The 19843-nt window shown below is 27.8% G+C and overlaps 2 protein-coding genes across 2 annotated transcripts; both read right to left on the bottom strand.

Moving 5' to 3' along the window:
- Positions 1-6665: 6665 nt before the first annotated feature.
- On the bottom strand, positions 6666-9586 carry LOC136087608 (ras-related protein Rab-20-like). Its single transcript, XM_065810922.1, has one exon. The coding sequence runs from the start codon at positions 9443-9445 to the stop codon at positions 8777-8779; it is 669 nt and encodes a 222-aa protein (XP_065666994.1). The 5' UTR covers positions 9446-9586; the 3' UTR covers positions 6666-8776.
- Positions 9587-14847: 5261 nt separating this feature from the next.
- Positions 14848-15721, bottom strand: LOC100205865 (ras-related protein Rab-20). The gene has a single exon (XM_065809711.1). It carries the CDS (start codon positions 15598-15600, stop codon positions 14944-14946), a length of 657 nt encoding a protein of 218 aa, XP_065665783.1. The 5' UTR covers positions 15601-15721; the 3' UTR covers positions 14848-14943.
- Between the last annotated feature and the right edge of the window lie 4122 nt (positions 15722-19843).

The raw sequence follows: 19843 nt of genomic DNA, 5'->3' as shown, positions 1-19843 counted from the left end.
ATCTTACAGTTTCAGCACTCTTTAAACTTCTTAATAAACCAAAAAAAGTTAAACAGTATAAATTTCAAAACATGGCACCAATTTATCGTAAAAGTATGAAAACAATAAAAGATGAGGACTTGGAAAATTAAAATATACTTTTTATCGTATTATTTTATATATATATATATATATATATATATATATATATATATATATATATATATATATATATATATATATATATATATATATATTGTGATGAAACTTAAATATTTATGCCTATCGGCAATCAGTAGCTAAATCAAATATCGTCAATTAGTTTCAAATATAAATAATTTAACTTAGCTAAATATTATAGATTTATTTAATATTATTTAATAAATTTATAATTCAAATTGATTATGTTTTGTACTTGTAAGCTGTTATAAAAATATAGTAATCCTATAAAAAATAAATAATCCCTAAAAACTGTTTATTTGCAAAAATTTCGGATCCAGCATAATCATTTTTTAAAATATTCCAATTTTCGCTTAAGGTGCTCATATTATCCTAATCTACCCTACTCTCTAGATCTCTATAGTACAACAAATACTTAATTAAAAACATTAAATATATAATTTAAAACACAAAAGTTCCAACTAAAAATCATAAAGAAAACTAAATACAATCAATTTTGTTGTAATCCACAGAAAAGTAAAATACCCCAAACTCTATCAACAATTAATGCATGTATGCACAATCCAAATTCAAGTTAACTGACTCGCTTAAGAGTATTTTACACTTGTGTAGTTCACAGTATGTTATTATAATATACCTAAGTTAATTTTTGAAAATCTATTTTTGTTAATAAGGTATAGCAATTAATAAAATTAATAAAACAAATTCACATCGAGAGGTAATCTACTGTTACTTAGGGTGGTAGCCCTTTTATCAAGAGAAGAAGAAAAAAACTTTTAAAACTGACATATTGTTGTGCTTAACTAAGTAACTTTAAAAAAACTGAAAAATATTTAATCAATGCTTTACCAATGTCGTGCAAAAAGTGAACTGATAATAATAAAATGACCGAGAATGACACATTATAATAAATAGTATAATAAATAGTATAATAAATAAACAATTAGTATAATAAATAGTATAATAATATTTTTTATGTCTGAATTTCCATTTAAAATTTTAATTTCAGACCTTAATTGTTTCGTTAAAATTCTTTCTGCTTCAGTCATTCAGTATTAAAGTAAATATTTGTTATCTTCTCCCTGTTTCGAAAAGCTGCTTTTAGCACTTGATTTATTGCATGCACATCAACAAGTTCCAAAATAACTGGGGACTTTTGTGGCATATCCTTTGGTTGTAATCTCGTAATTTTTTTAACTTGCACACTCTCTAAATTTTTATCATCAAAATGCACCAATTACATATCTTCTAAATAATTTATCATCAAAGTTCAATATTAGTTTCATACATTGAAAAAATAATGAAATTGCGCAAAATTGTTAAGTGGTTCTAAACTTTTTTCTGTACCTGTATTTGTACTGGGGTCTTTTTACTATTTTTGCTAGCGATGACATTCCATGACTTATAATTTATTATACAAAGATTGTTATTATTAGCAGTGTTTTCTTCTTCTAGCTTTATTATTCTTTCTTCTAGATTTTTATTTTTTTCTTCTTTAGAGTTTTGCTTTATTTCTAATTGTTTAATCTTCTCTTATAAATCATCTAGTTTTTTTGTCTTCTTCCTTCTTTGGAGGCATTGTGATCGTTTTATTTACTTTTTACTTTTTGCTTACTTTTTTCAAAAAAATACGACTGCCATCTTTATCAGCATGCGGCGATTTGTCTGCCATCTTCATCAGCATGCGGCGATATATATATATATATATATATATATATATATATATATATATATATATATATATATATATATATATATATATATATATATTTAAATTTCAAAATCACCACGAGAAATGTCACGCCAAAGATTTTTAAACCATTTATTTTCTACAGTTTACTAAAAATTATTGAAATAAAGAGACCATATAAAAAATAAATATAAAAATGATAGGTGTGGAACAGATTTAACGTTGCCCACTTTATGATTACGGTTTATTGTATGACCCGGACAGCTAGTTTTTTTATCATTTTCAAAATCGTTTTGGCTATCGTCATTTTTAAAAAGATATAAAATGCGTACCAGGTATGAACCGCATAAATCAAAAAAATTACTTCAATATTATATGTCGACCTTTATGATTAAAATTGATTTAAAAAAATAATTTATAACATAATTAACTTTTAAACTCTTTAAAAAGTTTTAATGGTTGTAGTCGTTGCGCGAACAGCTATTTATCAGCGGTTCGAATATTAGTACCCGATGCTGGTATTCTAAAATATATTTAAAATACCCGCCTGAAATGTGTTGATTAATTACAATCGGTAAAAAAGATTTTAAAAATTAATATAGTCGTTTTATTTCAATAGTTTTTTGTAGGTGGTAAAAAATAAAAAATTTGAAAATCTTTGTTTTGAGTTAACGAATAATCTTCAATACTTTATAAATTTTTATTGTAAAATTGTAAACGTCTACAAAAATAACGGGTACCGACTTACAAATTTTTTTCTCCATACTGTATAGAGAAAAAAATTTACTGTATAGTATACAGTAAATCTATATACAGTAATAAACGGCTATCATCTAATTAAAACGCTGTTAAATTTTTTGCGTTGCTAAAATAATATCATCACGCATTTATAAAACCATTTCCCATTTCATCTATCATTTCGCATTTCTAAAATAATGAAATTAATTTTTTCATAAATAAAAACATGTTAGCTAAAAATCCAATCCATTTTTGTTTGAAAAACAATGCATAGAACTATTTAGTTTTTACTTTATTTTAAGATGCCAGTTTTGTGCAATATGAGCATGCTCAAATTACGCAGTGACTTTCATTGAAGTTACTTAGTTTAAAGTCCTGAAAAAGCAGTAGTTATAATTGGCTTTTTGAATAAAAACAAAATATAGTAAAAGTTTTTAATATTTTACCAACACTAAATACCTTTCTGTAATTCAAATTCAATAAAATTGAATTTTTATCGCTCAAAGGTTTGAGTTGATAAAATTAAAAAAATAACAAACCAATTTTTTTTTTTCTTTTTTCTGCGGAAAACATAGTAGTATTGTTTCAACAAAAAGTGGCTTAAAATTTGATCTTTTAATGATAAGTTTTGTTAATAACGAATCATAATATTCCGAAAGTTAGTCCTAATTGTCATGTTGGCATTATTTTTACAAAATTAATGTTTTTTTGAGCTAATTAAAAGTGCTCACATTACCAAGTGGTCTGGGTAATGTGAGCATTTTTGCAGCTTTTTTAAAACCTCTGGGTTTTTAAGAAAAACTTCGGGTGCCCAAATATCTAAATGGATCATAAGAAGGGACCCCTAAATATTGTTTATTCGCAAAAATATTGGATCCAGCTTAATTGTTTTTGAAATTATTCCAATTTTCGCATAAGGTGCTCATATTACCCTAATCTACCCTAACTATTTATCTAAGCACATTAATAAGTTCAGTTCTGTCACCATCTCCATCTATTCTGACATATGCGCATAATATTTTTACTGCTGTTTTGATGTTTATTGAGATTTTAAACTTTTTAAAGACTCTCCCCCTTTTTATTCATATAGTAGATGATATCTTTATATATATATTACTTATATAACAACAATAAAACATTAACAAAGCTTAATTTTTAACACTATTTGATAAATGTTTTAATTTTACAATGTTAAATGTTTTAATTTTAAACTTGATAAATGTTTTAATTTTACATAATTTGAAGATTACATGAATTAGATATTTGTATACACTTTTGTTTACATTTTCTTATATAAAAATCGCTGCTCCTTTTTCTCGCCAATATTTTGGGTTTAACGGCTGCCGTGAGTTCTGTGCAAACATGCACGAATGAGTAACGGAACAGGAGCAGCAGCATTAAATTCAATATTTAAATATTATAATATAAGTGGTGGCACAGAAAAATAGCTCTTCTAAACTTCAATAGTTACGCGTTAAAACCATGACACTAACAAAATTACATTTAGATTTTTTTTTTTTTTTTTGCCGTTAAATAATACATACATTTTCGAAGCACATAAATAAAAATAAATATTGGCAGGGCAAGAAGAAGACTAATTTAGCCTTATCACCGAGCCCTATTCTCACGTATTTACAAAAACCGTAATATTTAAATATCTATAGTTAACAAACCATTTATAAAAAAAAAAAAAAAGTAAAAAAGTAAAATAGATAACAATTCCTTATCATTTAAAGAAAAACTTAAAGAATAAAACTTTAAGGAAAGAGTAAGATCATTTTTTCAGAATAAGAAAAAATAAATAAGATATTATCATTTATTTAAGAATTAAAAATTTAAAGTAAGATTTAAAAATAAAAAGTAAATAAATTAATATACACCATAGAAATAACAAAAATAAATTAGTCAACTTCATAGAAATAACGTAAATAAATCAGCAAACGTCATAGAGGTAATACCATAATTAAGACAATAAAAAAAAAAAAAAAAATGTTGATACACTCAGTGACATAATTTTGTATTAATTATTTTATGTATCTGAGTTTTAATTAAAAAAAACATTTAAAATCGGATATATTAAAATCCATAAGTAAGAATGCTTGTTTTGATTCATTTTTAAACTGCTCTATACTAGTTTTATGTGTATTTACAATTTTGGGAAACATTTTCCACAAGTAGGGTCCACGATAAAGAACTGAATATGAAGTTAGTTTTGAATTATATTTTGGGACAACAAAGTTGTTACTTGAAAATTTTGTTGGATATTTATGAACTATTTTGTCAAAATAGGATTGAAATATTTTAGGAGATAATCCTAAATTTGTTTTATACATGAACATTAAAACTTGGTGTAAGTTGATTTTATATATATTTAATGCTCCGAGTATACGCAGAAGAGGCTCACAAGGTAGTGTTCTATTAGCTCCAAAAATTATTCTGCACGCGTGTTTTTGTTTACAGTACAATTTTTTTAATTTTGTATGGTTTGTACTTGCCCATGCAATATTGCAGTAAGTTAAATAACAATGAATAAAAGAGAAATATAAACTTTTCAAAGAACTACTGCTTAAAAATGGTTTAGCCCTATATATCATTGCTAAATTTTTTGATATTTTATTTTCAATACTTTTTATATGTAAACTCCAAAGTAAATGTTCGTCTAAGATTACGCCTAGAAAGTTTACTGAGTTTTCTCTTTTAATGTTTGTGTTATTTATTATTAGATTAGGCAATTTGATGGGAATAATTTTTGATTTATTAACTTTGTGGAACAAAATAAATTTGATTTTATCCACATTTAGAGAAAGTTTATTACTTTTGAACCACTCATTAACTTTCAATAATTGTTCGTTTGTTGTTTCAAATAGTGTATTAATATCACTGTGGGAGTAAAAAAGATTGGAGTCATCTGCAAAAAGAATACAATTTAATGGGTCTGTTGCTAAATTTAAATCATTAATATACACTAGGAACAACAGTGGTCCTAAAATAGAGCCCTGGGGAACCCCACAAGTTACGGCAGTCGGAAATGTTTGTTTTTGTTCATAAACTATTTGCTTTAAAAGATTTAAGATTTGCTTTAAAAAAAAAAAATTTAAGGATCAAACAAGCAAAATTATTCCCATTTAATTTAATAGTTATGTTTCTTGTTACAAATTTACATTTTAAAGTAGTTTTTTTATTTAATTGAGGAAAAACGACATATCTTGTAACCCTTGTATACACAACCAAATTTACTAACATTGTTAGACAACCAAGGTACCAGGGTACCCAACTTTTTTTTTCAGACTTTAAAATGTAAATTCTATGCAAACTATAATTTAAATTATGTTTTTAATGTTTATTGTTATATATTGTTTTATTTAAAATAGTTTTTCAATTATTATTCAAGTTATAGTGCTGGAATAATATAATATTTAGATAACAATAGAAAATTAACAACTGAGTTATGGAGAAATTATCAATAGCAGAATTTTAAAAGCAAAATAAATTTAATTCTAGTGTATTATTTTATTGAAGAATCACAATGTTGAATAATAATACTATAATTTTATTTCAGATTATGTGATGTAGAAAAGGAGGCCTATTTGGTTGCATTGATAGGATCCAACAGTGATATTTCTAGCAATAACTCTGATGGCGAGGATTGTGATTGGGTGCCTAATAATATGTTAGAGCATGAGGTTTCTGATAATGATGATAATGTTTATATTTCAGGTTAGTTTTAATAAAGTCAGACCAAGTTATATATATATATATATATATATATATATATATATATATATATATATATATATATATATATATATATATATATATATATATATATATATATATATATATATATATATATATATATATATATATATATATATATATATATATATATATATATATATCTGCAGAAGAAGATGCTTAACTTACTGCATTTTGCAAATCTTAATCACTGAATTAACTAGTATAAATATTTCCATTTTTTACTTTTTAAACTCATTATTTTTAGACAAAGAAAATGAAGAAGAAATAGAAGCATCCCAAGGTGAAAATAGTGACAATGAGAGAAATGATAAAAAAGCAGTTGAAGCACAAGAAGGTAGTTAATAAAAGTGATATACAAAAAGTCATTATTTTTTTAATTTTATGTTTATGAAATAAATGTTTCTTTTTAATTTTAGCAGAATCACAGAGTACTTACATAGCTAAAGGAATTGTATAGAATAAAATCCCTTCTCAACAAAATAAAACCCCATTCCGAAACATAGTGCGTTAGCGAAGTGGTCCTAGTAAGAGCACCGAAACACTCTCGATTAGTGACATTTTTTTAAAAATATTTACTGTGGAAATGGCAAATATTGTTACTCGACATACAAATAAAAAAGCATTCTCGGTATACTCATCACTCAATCTTAATTCAGATTCTAAAAGAGAATGGAAGCCAGTTACAGTTCAGGAAATATATTCTTTTATGACTATTTTGATTTGTTTTGGTGTAAACAACTCTAATGCTGACCACGTTAGTGATATGTGGCATTCTAGCTCATACCCACTATATCAAGCAACAATGGGAATCAATAGGTTTCGAAAAATTATGCGTTTTATTAGATTTGACGATGCCAATACTCGCAAGCAACGCAAAATAACAGATAAAGCAGCTCCAATTCGTGATATCTGGACAATGCTTAACAAAAATTTATCGCAAATCTATAAGTCAACAGAATATTTAACAGTAGATGAACAACTTTATCCTTTTCGTGGTCGTACAAAGTTTACTCAGTTCATTCCCTCAAAACCAGCCAAATATGGCATTAAAATATGGTGGGTTTGTGATGCTGAAAATGCTTTTCCTCTTAATGGTATCATTTACACTGGGAAAACTGGTCATATACGAGAAAAAAACCAAGGTGAAAGAGTTGTTAAAGAACTCGCAGTTGCGTACAAAGGCAGTGGGAGAAACATTTTTTTACTAGTTTATCTCTTGCTCAACAATTGCTCACATGGAACTTGACTATAGTTGGCACATTAAAGAAAAACAAACCATACATTCCACCGATAATGGTTCCAAATAAATCAAGAGAATTATACTCATCTATATTTGCCTTCCATGAAAACATGACAATGTGCTCTTACGCACCAAAAAAAAAAAATCAGTAATTCTTTTATCAACAATGCACTCTGATATTGCTGTAAATGAGGATCTAAAAAAAAAAGCCACACATTATTACTTATTATAACAAATGCAAAACAGGAGTTGATACCATGGACCAAATGATAAGTAGATACATTACACAACGTCGCACTTTGAGATGGCCACTGGTAATGTTTTTTAACATTTTAAACATCAGTACACTTGCATCGTATTTGATTTATTATAAAAATTATAAGATGATTAAAAAAAAAACCAATCAGCGAACGTTGTTTATGCGCCAATTAAGTGAAGAGCTTGCTAAACCAATGATAACACTCGGTATCAAAACTTGCAGGTAAGAAGACATTACAATACTAAGATTGCTATTGAAAGTGTGATTGGACAGCAAAGTGTTTTAGCGTATCAAGTTTTAATTCCATCAGTTGAAAGAGATTCATCTGGAAGAAAAAAAATTACTGGTTCTTGCCATATTTGTTACCAACAGCCAACAAAGAAGAGAAGAAAAACAAGAAAGAGTTGCTCTCAATGCAATAATCCTGTGTGTGACGAACATTCATTTGGTTTTGTTAAATGTTTTGAATGTAATTTATGAGTGTTTTTTTGTTAACTTTTTTTATAAACTTTATATTTTATTTAGAAAAATGTAGCAAATTGATAGCTGAATTTTTAAGTTCAACCAATCTTGAGATTTCTTATTGCGGTTACCAGGGTACCCGGTTGCGTCTACAAAGCATGTTCACTTCAAACTTAATTATTTTAAGAGATTTTTTTGTTTCTGGTATTTTTTATGCACAACTATGTTAAATTTGAGCCATATAATGCATATCTAAATGCCTAAAGTAAAATATTATCTACAAACTTATTTACATTAAAAAATGTGCTGTAGTGGGTACCCGTGTACCCGGTTGTGCACACAAGAGTTAATAGAAAGTTGAAAAGACAATCCATTTGCAATAGTTGATCATTCTTTTGTATATAAAAAATGTAAAGTATTATATTTTTAGTTTGCAGTTTATTATATATCAATATATTGGTTCAAACATTTAACAGCATTTCCTTTCAAATTTTCTTTTAAATTTGTTTGAATGAGAGACTTCTAAAGTAACTGTTTTATTTGGAGTATCAGGTTCTAATTGGGAACATGTTTCATGTACTAAAATGTCAAACACAAACTCAAATAATTCGTGAACTTGAATATTTTCTTTTGCACTTGTTTCAAAAACAGGCAGTTTTCCTTTTGGATGAACAGGAGAATTAAACCTTTGTGTTAACTCAAGTGATTTTGCTCTAGCTTCCTCAGGTAAAACAGCTCTTTGGTTCGAATTATTAACAGTAGACGTATTTAATAAGTCAAGTTTTGTTCCAGCTAAAACTATCAAACAATTTTCTGACACTGAAGAAAGCAATGGCACAAGTTTTGTGTCAATGGCTTCAAAACTTGAACGATCATTCAAAAAGTAGCAAAGTATTACGGCATGGGCATAACGACAATAAAAATTTGTTAAAGCATTATACATTTCTTGTCCTCCAGTGTCCCATACAGCAATATTTTTTTTGCCCCATTGTTTTAAAAAGTAGCAGCTTCCAATAGTTCCCGTATTATTTTCAGAAAAAGTTTCATTCATATAACGATTAATAAGACATGATTTACCAACACCTATGTTTCCAAGAATAATAACTTTCTTGTCTGGTTTTTGCTTTTGATTATTCATTGAAAAAACTCGAGCTTTTTATTGATGGATACAAGCGGTGCCTTTAGAAACGAAAACTTTAATATTTTTTTATTGCAAAACTTTTATTAGAAACTTGAAATAAGCAAGTACAAATGCGTAGATTGATGTTTAACGTATTGTTTAAATGAAAAGATAGCGCTAGCAAAAACAAATATTGTTATTCGATAGTTTTTAAAGAACAATCGCAAAACATGACAGCTGTGACACATGATAATATTTTTATTTCAAATGACCGCAGTTTCGAATATTTAATTTATAAAAACTTCCAATTTTTAAACTTTCTTTTATGGGCTGTTCGTAATATGGCTAAATAATAATTTAGAGATCTTGTTCGTAATTTCAGTGTATAGTACATCGTTTTCAAACTCTTTTAAATTATATTCTGATTCTGATTCTGAAAATTCAACATTGATTTCATTCTTACATATTTTTTCACGCAATTCTAGTTTCCTACTTTTCTTATAGAAAATATCTTTCACGGTCAGATGATAATAGCATGATTCGTGCACCTGCAGAGACGGGTCCACTTTTTCTTGGTGTTTGAAATAGCTAATTTCCAGACATTGAGCAAACTCCATACCTTTGTGACTTTCATTTAAGTTACTTAGTTTAAAATCCTGAAAAAGCAGTGGTTTTAATTGGTTTTTTGAATAAATACAAAATATAGTAAAATTTTTTTATATTTTACCAATACTATTATATAAACAAATAGTTTTCTATAATTTAAATTCAATAAAATTGAATAAATACCTTTCTGTAATTTAAATTTAATAAAATTGAATTTTTATCGTTCAAAAGTTTCAGTTTATAAATTGAAAAAATAACAAACTAATTCTTTTTTTTTTCTTGCGGAGAACATACTAGTATTGTTTCAACAAAAAGTGGCTTAAAATTTGATCTTTTAATGATAAGTTTTGTTAAAAACGAATCATAATAATCGAAAAATTTGTCCTAATTGTCAGGTTGGCATTTTTTTTACAAAATTAATGTGTTTTTTTGAGCTAATTAAAAGTGCTCATATTACCAAGTAGTCTGGGTAATGTGAGCATTTTTGCTGCTTTTTTAAAACCTCTGGGTTTTTAAGAAAAATTTCGGGTGCCTAAATATCTAAACGGATCATGAGTAGGGATCCCTAAATATTGTTTATTCGCAAAAATTTTTGATCCAGCTTAATTGTTTTTGAAATTATTCCAATTTTCGCATAAGGTGCTCATATTACCCTAATCTACCTTAACTATTTACCTAAGCACACTAATAAGTTCAGCTCTGTCTCCATTTCCATTCATTCTGACATATGCGCAAATTATTTCTACAGCTGTTTTGATGTTTATTTAAATTTTAGGCTCATTAAAGACTCTCTCCCTTTATATTCATATAGTAGATGCTATCTTTATATATGTTATTTATATTTTTATTCATATAGTAGATGATATCTTTATTTGTGTTACTTATATAACAGTAATAAAACTTTAATAAAGTTTAATTTTTTTATTTTGGAAATTTTAAAAGAGTTTTAGAAAAAATTATTATACTATCAATAGGATTTGAACCGTTGCGTTGTACTTCAGAAGTTCAGCGAACTAACTACTTCGATCACTATGGCGCATTAAACAGCCAATTTTTAACACCATTTAATAAAAAATAGACTTTATTTAAATGCTATAAATCAAAATTAAGGAGGTTTTGCCGCAATGCAATTTTCAAGTAAAAGTAAAACAGTAAAACTTGATAAATCGCGACGTTAGAATTATCTTGTTCTAAGTCCATGTTTTTGCAAACTGAGAAAATCGATGTCAAAGTTTGAGTTTGTTTGCTGCTAAGTTGAAAAAACTATTTGGGAATTAAAGATTTTCTTTAGATTTATGATTGTTCCGTTGTTTATTTTTAAATAAAAAAAACTTATAAAAATTTCGCTAACGCCCATATTTTCCCACCCACTTTTGGAGATAGAACAAAATAACTTTGGTATTTTGCAAAATGCAAAAATATTATTTTGTTACATCTTATATATTAAATATATTAACTATATTTTTTAACAAAGACATGTTGAAAATCGATAAAATTTTGTTCTAGGTAGTCATTCTTCTTACGCAGTGCTGTTGCACCCCCACGCCCCTAAATTAGGGTTTGTTGGGACCCGGCGAATCTATGGGAACTCTTTTTAAAGTAAAAGGAATTTTTTTTCGTAATACCTAAAAACGGAATTTTTTAAAATTTATTTTGGGAGGGGCTCCGACCCACTAGCTATTGGACTGTTCTTACAAGTTTGTTTGATACCTGTTCGCGCCGGCTCTGAACAAGACTAAGACATCTAATTTAAAACAGAACACTTCGCTACATAATAAAAAAAGGGTAATATATAGCGTATAGGAAAGGGATAAAAAATATTTATCAAAGAAATAGCTTTTTTAAAATTTTCTATCAATTATTTAAGTCTTACAAATATTAACACAACAATTAAACTAATCTAATTAAAAACAACATGCAAGATGAACTTGATTTTATTTTTCGTATACCTGTGATTCTATTACAAGAGTTTAAGTATTTGTTAAAAACTATTATAAATAATAAGCTAAATAAGGAATTTTATCAAGATTTCTAAATAATAATAATAACTATATGTTTTATATATCAATACTAAATAAATAACAGAGAAAGTCATATATAAAATCACTTTATTAATGCTTTGTAAAATGCAATATCAACAGCAGGCATGTATGAATACATGGAAGTGATATCATTGGCTTTTTCAGCAGATAAAGACTGATAAGGAGCACGTAAGCAAGCTGCCATTGGTATATCTGTCTTTAATGGTTTGGTAATAATGCTTGATGCTGCTCGCTTGACAAATTTATTAATACGAGCTTGTGAATAATTGTCTGAAAATGAGGTTTTAAAAAAAACATGGTATGGCAGTCCGTTTCGATAAACAAGATTTTTAACTCTTGTATAAGGCACTAACTTATAACTTGAAAAACCAGCAACAACTGAAAAATTGTTCACATCTTTTAATTGCATTTGGTAAACAGAGAATGGTTTTTTACGGTTTACATTTTTAATAGCTCTTTCTAGTCCAAGCGGACTTAATATTTCTGCAACAGAGAGAGATTTTTCAATTTGACTATGAATGTTATCACATTCTTGAATGCTGGAGTGACCTGGCTCGCAGAACTTTTGCTCAATGACTTTAATTTGTGGGTATCGTATAATAAATTCACATAAAGCTGCTGACATGAAACTATTGCGGTTTTGTGGTACACATGAATCGAACCAAATTATGAACTTATTTATGTCAAGGTCATCCATGATTTTCAGAAGCAGACATGTTACAGCACTGGCAAGATCATTTCCTCCACGACCAGCCATAGCTTTATGCCAAAGGACGCAATAACCTTTCTTGTTAAGCGAACAATGACCAGTTAAGTTATAATTTGAAAGTTTCCGTTTGTAATAAAAGTTTCCAACATTAGCTCGAGGCAAACTTAAAACATTTTCAAGATCAATACAAACAACTGCAGTTTTAGGATCAGCATTTTGACGATCTTTTTCACCTTCAGTTTTGGTATCATTCCTTGATGCTATGTGCTTATTATAACTATCTGTCTGCTCATTGCTTGCATTAACAATGTTGCAATATTCAAAGCATGTGTCACATAAAGCTTTCTTTGGTTTTTGAAATTCTATGTTGAACTCGTGATTAACGAGTAGATTAAAGATATAACGATACATATGTTCTTTTACTGGTATATAGTCATTTTCATCATAATATATTTTAAAAAGATCATACAGTTTACCTATATTAAGTGATCCTTCCATATACTCTTTAAATGTCTTTTTCCTGCAATAATGGGCCTCAATTCTTGGGAAAAGATTTATATGGTCTCGTACAACTTTTTTAGAATCTTCGGGTAAGCTTTTTTTTACATGTCTTCCAAATTTTGATTGCGAATTTGTGAAAGTAAAATTTTCTTTGGCTACTAATATTCAATGTTGAAAGATAGTAGGATTTACAAACTCTATATTGTGTATTAGAAACAAAGAAGCTATAATAATAAGACATTTTTCTTCTCGAATTTTTACCAGCAGCTGTCCGACAGCGTTTTTTCTCTAGTTTTTCGGTAGTTTTTGAATAAAAATGTTTTTTACCGTCATCATCTAAGGTGCAAAAGTTATCAAATATAACTTGACGCTCGATCTCAGTTATATTAGTAGAGCATTTGAACTTACAATTTCTGCAACTTTTTAGCGTTGCGATAGATCTTTCAAGCACTTGTTTACCTTTTGAATTTTTATAAGCCTTGCCCGACTGACGTTGCATTTTTCTTATATTTTGTTTCCAATTACTCGTATCAGCTTTACGTTTTCTAGATATTCCACCATGGGGTGACCTACTAAAAGGTGTAATACCAAGCGACTCTAAAGATTAAAAAACTCCATTACCTTTTTTACTTGATTATCTAGGATGCATGAATAATAAATTATTTTGTTTTTTATGCATTCTGGATAATCAAAATAAAAAATTGGCAAAATTATAACGCTAATTAAGTGAAAAAATACCTTCGCTTTGATTTAGAGCATGTTCCATTTTTTGGTCAATATTTTTAGTTGCCATTTTGAAAATTACAATAACAACAAAATTATTCCGTACAAATATGTAATTGTAAATATATGATTGGTTGATCGGAGTTAAAATAAGATAACATTTTCAAATTTGCTTATTTAGGAGATAGAACAATGCATTATGGCATGCAACACCGTATTAAAAGTTTTATATATTTTCAATATAAATAAAATAGAAAAACACAGTGCAAAACTATTCAAAAACTATAAAAATTCGATTTTTTCAAAAAGTGGAGATAGAACAAGATAATTCTAACGTCGCGAAATGTTTTAATTTTACATAATTTGAAGTTTGCATGAATTAGATATTTGTATACACTTTTTTTTACATTTTCTTATATAAAAACCGCTGCTACTTTTTTTCGCCAATATTTCGGGTTTAACGGCTGCCGTGAGTTCTGTGCAAACACGTTCATATGAGTAATGGAACAGGAGCAGCAGCATTAAATTCGATATTTAAATATTATAATATAAGTGGTGGCACAGAAAAATAGCTCTTCTAAACTTCAATAGTTACGCGTTAAAACCATGATACTAACAAAATTACATTTAGATTTGCTTTAAAAAGAAAAAAAATTTAAGGATCAAACAAGCAAAAAAAAATTAAATTTTGGAAATAAGAAAGACATCTTTTATAAGTTATTATTCTCATTTAATTTAAAAGTTACGTTTCTTGTTGCAAATTTACATTTTAATGTAGTTTTTTTATTTAACTTAGGAAAAACGACATATCTTTTAATAGAGAGTTGAAAGACAATTCATTTGCAATAGTTGATCATTCTTTTGTATATAAAAAATGTAAATTATTATATTTTTAGTTTGCAGTTTATTATATATCAATATATAGGTTCAAACATTTAACAGCATTTCTTTTCAAATTTGTTAGAATGAGAGACTTCTAAAGTAACTGTTTTATTTGGAGTATCAGGTTCTAATTGGGAACATGTTTCATGTACTAAAATGTCAAACACAAACTCAAATAATTCGTGAACTTGAATATTTTCTTTTGCACTTGTTTCAAAAACAGGCAGTTTTCCTTTTGGATGAACAGGAGAATTAAACCTTTGCGTTAACTCAAGTGATTTTGCTCTAGCTTCCTCAGGTAAAACAGCTCTTTGGTTCGAATTATTAACAGAAGATGAATTTAATAAGTCAAGTTTTGTTCCAGCTAAAACTATCAAACAATTTTCTGACACTGAAGAAAGCAAAGGCACAAATTTTGTATCAATGGCTTCAAAACTTGAACGATCATTCAAAAAGTAGCAAAGTATTACGGCATGGGCATAACGACAATAAAAATTTGTTGTAGCATTATACCTTTCTTCTCCTCCAGTGTCCCATACAGCAATGTTTTTTTTGCCCCATTGTTTTGAAAAGTAGCAGCAGCCTACAGTGTTTGGCATGTTTTCAGAAAAAGTTTCATTCATGTAACGATTAATAAGACATGATTTACCAACACTTGAGTTTCCAAGAATAATAACTTTCTTGTCAACTTTTTGCTTTTGATTATTCATTGAAAATACTTGAGCTTATTTATGAAGATTTCAATATTTTTTTATTGCTAAATTTTTTTTATAGGATTCTTGAAATAAGCAAGTACAAATGCGTAGATTGATGTTTAACGTATTGTTTAAATGAAAAGATAGCGCTAGCAAAAACAAATATTGTTATTCGATAGTTTTCAATGAACTATCACAAAATATGACAGTTGTGACACGTGAGATTATTTTTGTTTCAAATTACCGCAGTTTCGAATATTTGATTTTTAAAAACTTCCAATTTTTAAACTTTCTTTTATGGGCTGTTCGTAATACGGCTGAATAATGATATAGTGGTCTTGTTCATAATTTTCAACTTATAGTTCATCTTTTCCAAACTCTTTTAAATTATATTCTTATTCTGATTTTGAAAATTCAAAACTGATTTCATTATCACATATTTCTTCACGGAAATCTAGTGTCCTACTTTTCTTATTGAAAATATCCTTCACAGTCAGGTGAATAACACGATTTGTGCACTTGCAGTGATGGGTCCACCATTTTTTAGTGAAACAGCTAACTTCTAGAAATATCTAACTTTCAGACACGGAACAAACTTCAAACATTTGTATATTTATGCTTATGTCATATAATGATGCTTTGCAAAAATTTGCGATGATTTGAAGCTGGGAACAAAAATGCCTTTTAATTTCATCCCCGTCCCCCCTACCCCACTTCAAACGTGCGGGGCAACAAATTGATAAAATATTTTTTGCGTTATTCTGAACTAGACTTAGAATCATCAATCGAATTTAAGTTTCTTAGTATTATCTCTTAGCCTTCGAAAATTATGACCATATATAATTTGTTACCTCCTCAAATTGAGGGGGATTTAAACTTTATATGGTCATTATTTTTAAACGCGGAGACATAATACTATAAAAATTAATATTTATTTATTGTTAATATTTAAGTCTAGTTAAGAATAGTATAAAAAACATTCTATCAACTAGTTACGCTTAACGTTTGGGGTGGTAGCGGGGAATGAAATTAGGGGGCATTTTTGTTCCCATCCTCCAATCATTGCAATTTTCTGCATAGGATCATTATTTTAAATAAATACTTCAATTGTGTGCCACTTGTGTGCCAATTGTGTGCCTTATGGTTGAAATTTAATTAATAAATCATGGGCTCTCAAATAATCTGAAAATGGTAAAATCGCACGTAAGTGGAAATGAGTTTTTACTTAAGTACTTATTTAATAACTTTTAAATAAATAAGGGTTTTGTAAGTTCAAAAAAGCATTACATTACACAACATCTAACAAATGTAGGTTTAAACAGAAATTCCATCTTAACCTAAGTATTCATAAGTTTGGTTAAATAATAAAAATAATAAAAACGTTGGTTATACCTAACGTTTATTGAAATTCCCAAAGTTTATAAATTTCGTAATAGAGTTGAACGTTCAAAAGGTATTAAGATAATGTTTGCAGTAAACGTTAAATAAACGTTCGCTATTAATATTTCAACATTCGTGAATGTTCAAGAACTTTAAATCGGAGTTCACAAAAGTTAGTTAACGTAACGTTTGCAGAGAACGTTACGCGAACCTAATTGGGCGTCGTGGCAACGTTTCCTGAACATTAATTTTTAATTGTGTGTACACAATTTACAAAACATTTACAGAACGTTCATTGATCGTGCTCGAACGTTCACAACAAACTTGCAATAATTTCATTACGCTGGTGCTGTTTGGTAAAACTAATAGAATTGTTATTTTTATTACATAATTTTTAGAATTTATTGGTTGTCTAAAACTGTAACTGGCATGTTTTGAGCGTTTACCAGAAATAAATTTTACCTTTGAATGATTTAACACTAGTGTTCTAGTAAAATACGAGTGTTGTAGTTTGCACGTTATCTTGTTTGAAAATTTTAAATATAAGCTTCATTTCCTTTTCTTTTAGAATAATTACAAACCTCCGTCGTACTTTGATTAGATATTATTAATAAGGGCTAAAAAAATTAAATTTAAAATTCCCCTAAATAATTGTAGTTAATTTCATTAAATACTACTATTGCGTAAATTTTACAATATAACGTTTGTAATTTGGTTCTTTTTATGTTTATAAAACATTTGTTTAAAAAAATTATTCCATAAAATTTAAATAAACTTATACACTTATATAAATATAACCAACTTTTAAAAGGTAAAACTCACTCATCAAACACATTGGGTATGAAAAATAATATTAAAAAATTAGTATTTATTTTTCATACTATATTTATTTTAATTATAAAAGCAGTTTAAAAACATGATTTTGTGATTTATCTGCTTAACTATTCAAAGTTTTTTGACGGTTTTTTTATTTCTAAAATGGTTCAAAAATTTGAATTATGTTGAATTATTTAAATGAGTTCAAAAAATAGAATAGTTAAAAGAAGATATTATCCAAAAACATAGAGAGAAGATTAAAGTTTTGGAAATTAAGTTAAATTTTGTTGAAGCCGAAAATAATGTATAAAAAAAAGAAGAGGAAGATTTAAAAAAAAATTCCATAATATCTGAAGGAATTCTAGTAAAAACTTTAAGTAGCTTTTTAAGTTAACAAACAAACCTCAAACGTTCCCTTAACGTTCCCTTTTGTTAAATGTTGTTAGTGCAATGACTGTAGAGCAAGTTGATATAAAATTTAATGAAAAAATGTTTTGATTTTTGGCATTACGGAATCAAACACACTGGAAATTACTAAAAAAGATTCGGATGATAAAGGAGCTAACACCTGTTCCATAAAATTTGAGACTGGCTTTAAACTTGAATAAAAACTTAAATAAACACGATAAAAAAAAAATTTTTTGGTGTGTTTTTAGAACTAAATATGCAGAATAGGGAAATAAAAATAAATTTATCACAAGACTCCATATTTTCGAATTTGATCAAGTCTGGTATTGGTACCTTGTACCAGCTTTTGTACAGCATTTAGGTCAAGTCTACTCGCACAATAACGAATCCGACGCTTAAGGTTTGATATATTATTTGGGGACCATCCATTCTTGTTCACATCCCGCTTAAGCATTGCCCAAAAACCCTCTATAGCACGAGCTTCTGGTAAGTTTGCTGGATTGTCTTTTTTTTCAAACAAATGGTATCTTCTGGGTTTTTAACCATTTTGCTACCGAATTAGCATAGTGAGATGTTGCTAAATCGGGCCAAAATAATATTGATAATAAAAGGTTGCAAGCGCTTTTGTAAACACTCTTTTAAATAGATCTTTTTAGTTTACCGCTCGGCCAGAAGGAACAATGTAAATAGATGTGACCCCTCGAGGGGAGATTGCCATCCATACATGTAATTTTTTTTCAAATTTTGCAACATCCTAATACTTAACAATGTCTGGAGTCAATTTTCTATCATTTGAATAGTATGTATTATTAGCAGCCAGTGTGCTATTCGATAAAGTAAAGTATGACTCATCGTCAATAATAAATTCATGGTTGCGATATTTTAGATAAAGTCGACCACATTTTCGGCAACCCCGAAGCCTCTGTTCAGGAGTTCTGCTTGGTCTTTCTTTTCTTTTATAACAAGGAATAGGCTTTTTAAAGCATTTTAAGATTCGTCCGATGGTGCTTTTGCTACAACCAAGTCTTTAAGAAGCCTTTGAAAGTGACACTCCACTTCGATTGTTGAACATTTTCCTTAATTTGATGCGGTTGTTTTTGTATTAAGATTAGGCCTTCTTCCACTTCCAGCTTTGCAACCCAATGGTTTATTTTGATCGTAACTGTTCATATATCTATAAATTGTAGCTTTTGAGAAGCCCTCCATCTTGAAATGGTTCCAAACAACGTGTTTTCCATCTTCATGTTTTTTTTTATAAAAATTATACAAATGATTTTTTAGGGCTTGTTGATTTAGCATTTTAAATTGTTATCTAAACAAAAAATAATCAGAGAATTTATATGCTAATTGAAAGAGGAAAGATAGAGCTTTCATTTGATACCAAATACTAATTATTTTATCAAGCTTACTAATTAAATATTGCTAATTCAAGTTAGTCTCAAATTTTATGGAACAGGTGTTATTTTAAAGGTATTTGAGGAGATTGGAGTTAAAAAAAATACAAATAGTAGTCTGATATTAGTTGAATTGCATAGCAAAGATGATTCCATTGAAGTAAAAAAAACACCATAGCGATTAAGAAAAAAAAGTTATTATGAAAGTGTTTATATACACTATGATTTAACACCAATTTAACATCGTTTTTTCAAACATT

Source organism: Hydra vulgaris, chromosome 11 (assembly GCF_038396675.1).
Source record: "Hydra vulgaris chromosome 11, alternate assembly HydraT2T_AEP".
Taxonomy (NCBI): domain Eukaryota; kingdom Metazoa; phylum Cnidaria; class Hydrozoa; order Anthoathecata; family Hydridae; genus Hydra; species Hydra vulgaris.
The sequence above is the reverse complement of the archived record's forward strand: the minus strand, read 5'-3'. Positions and strand labels throughout refer to the sequence as shown.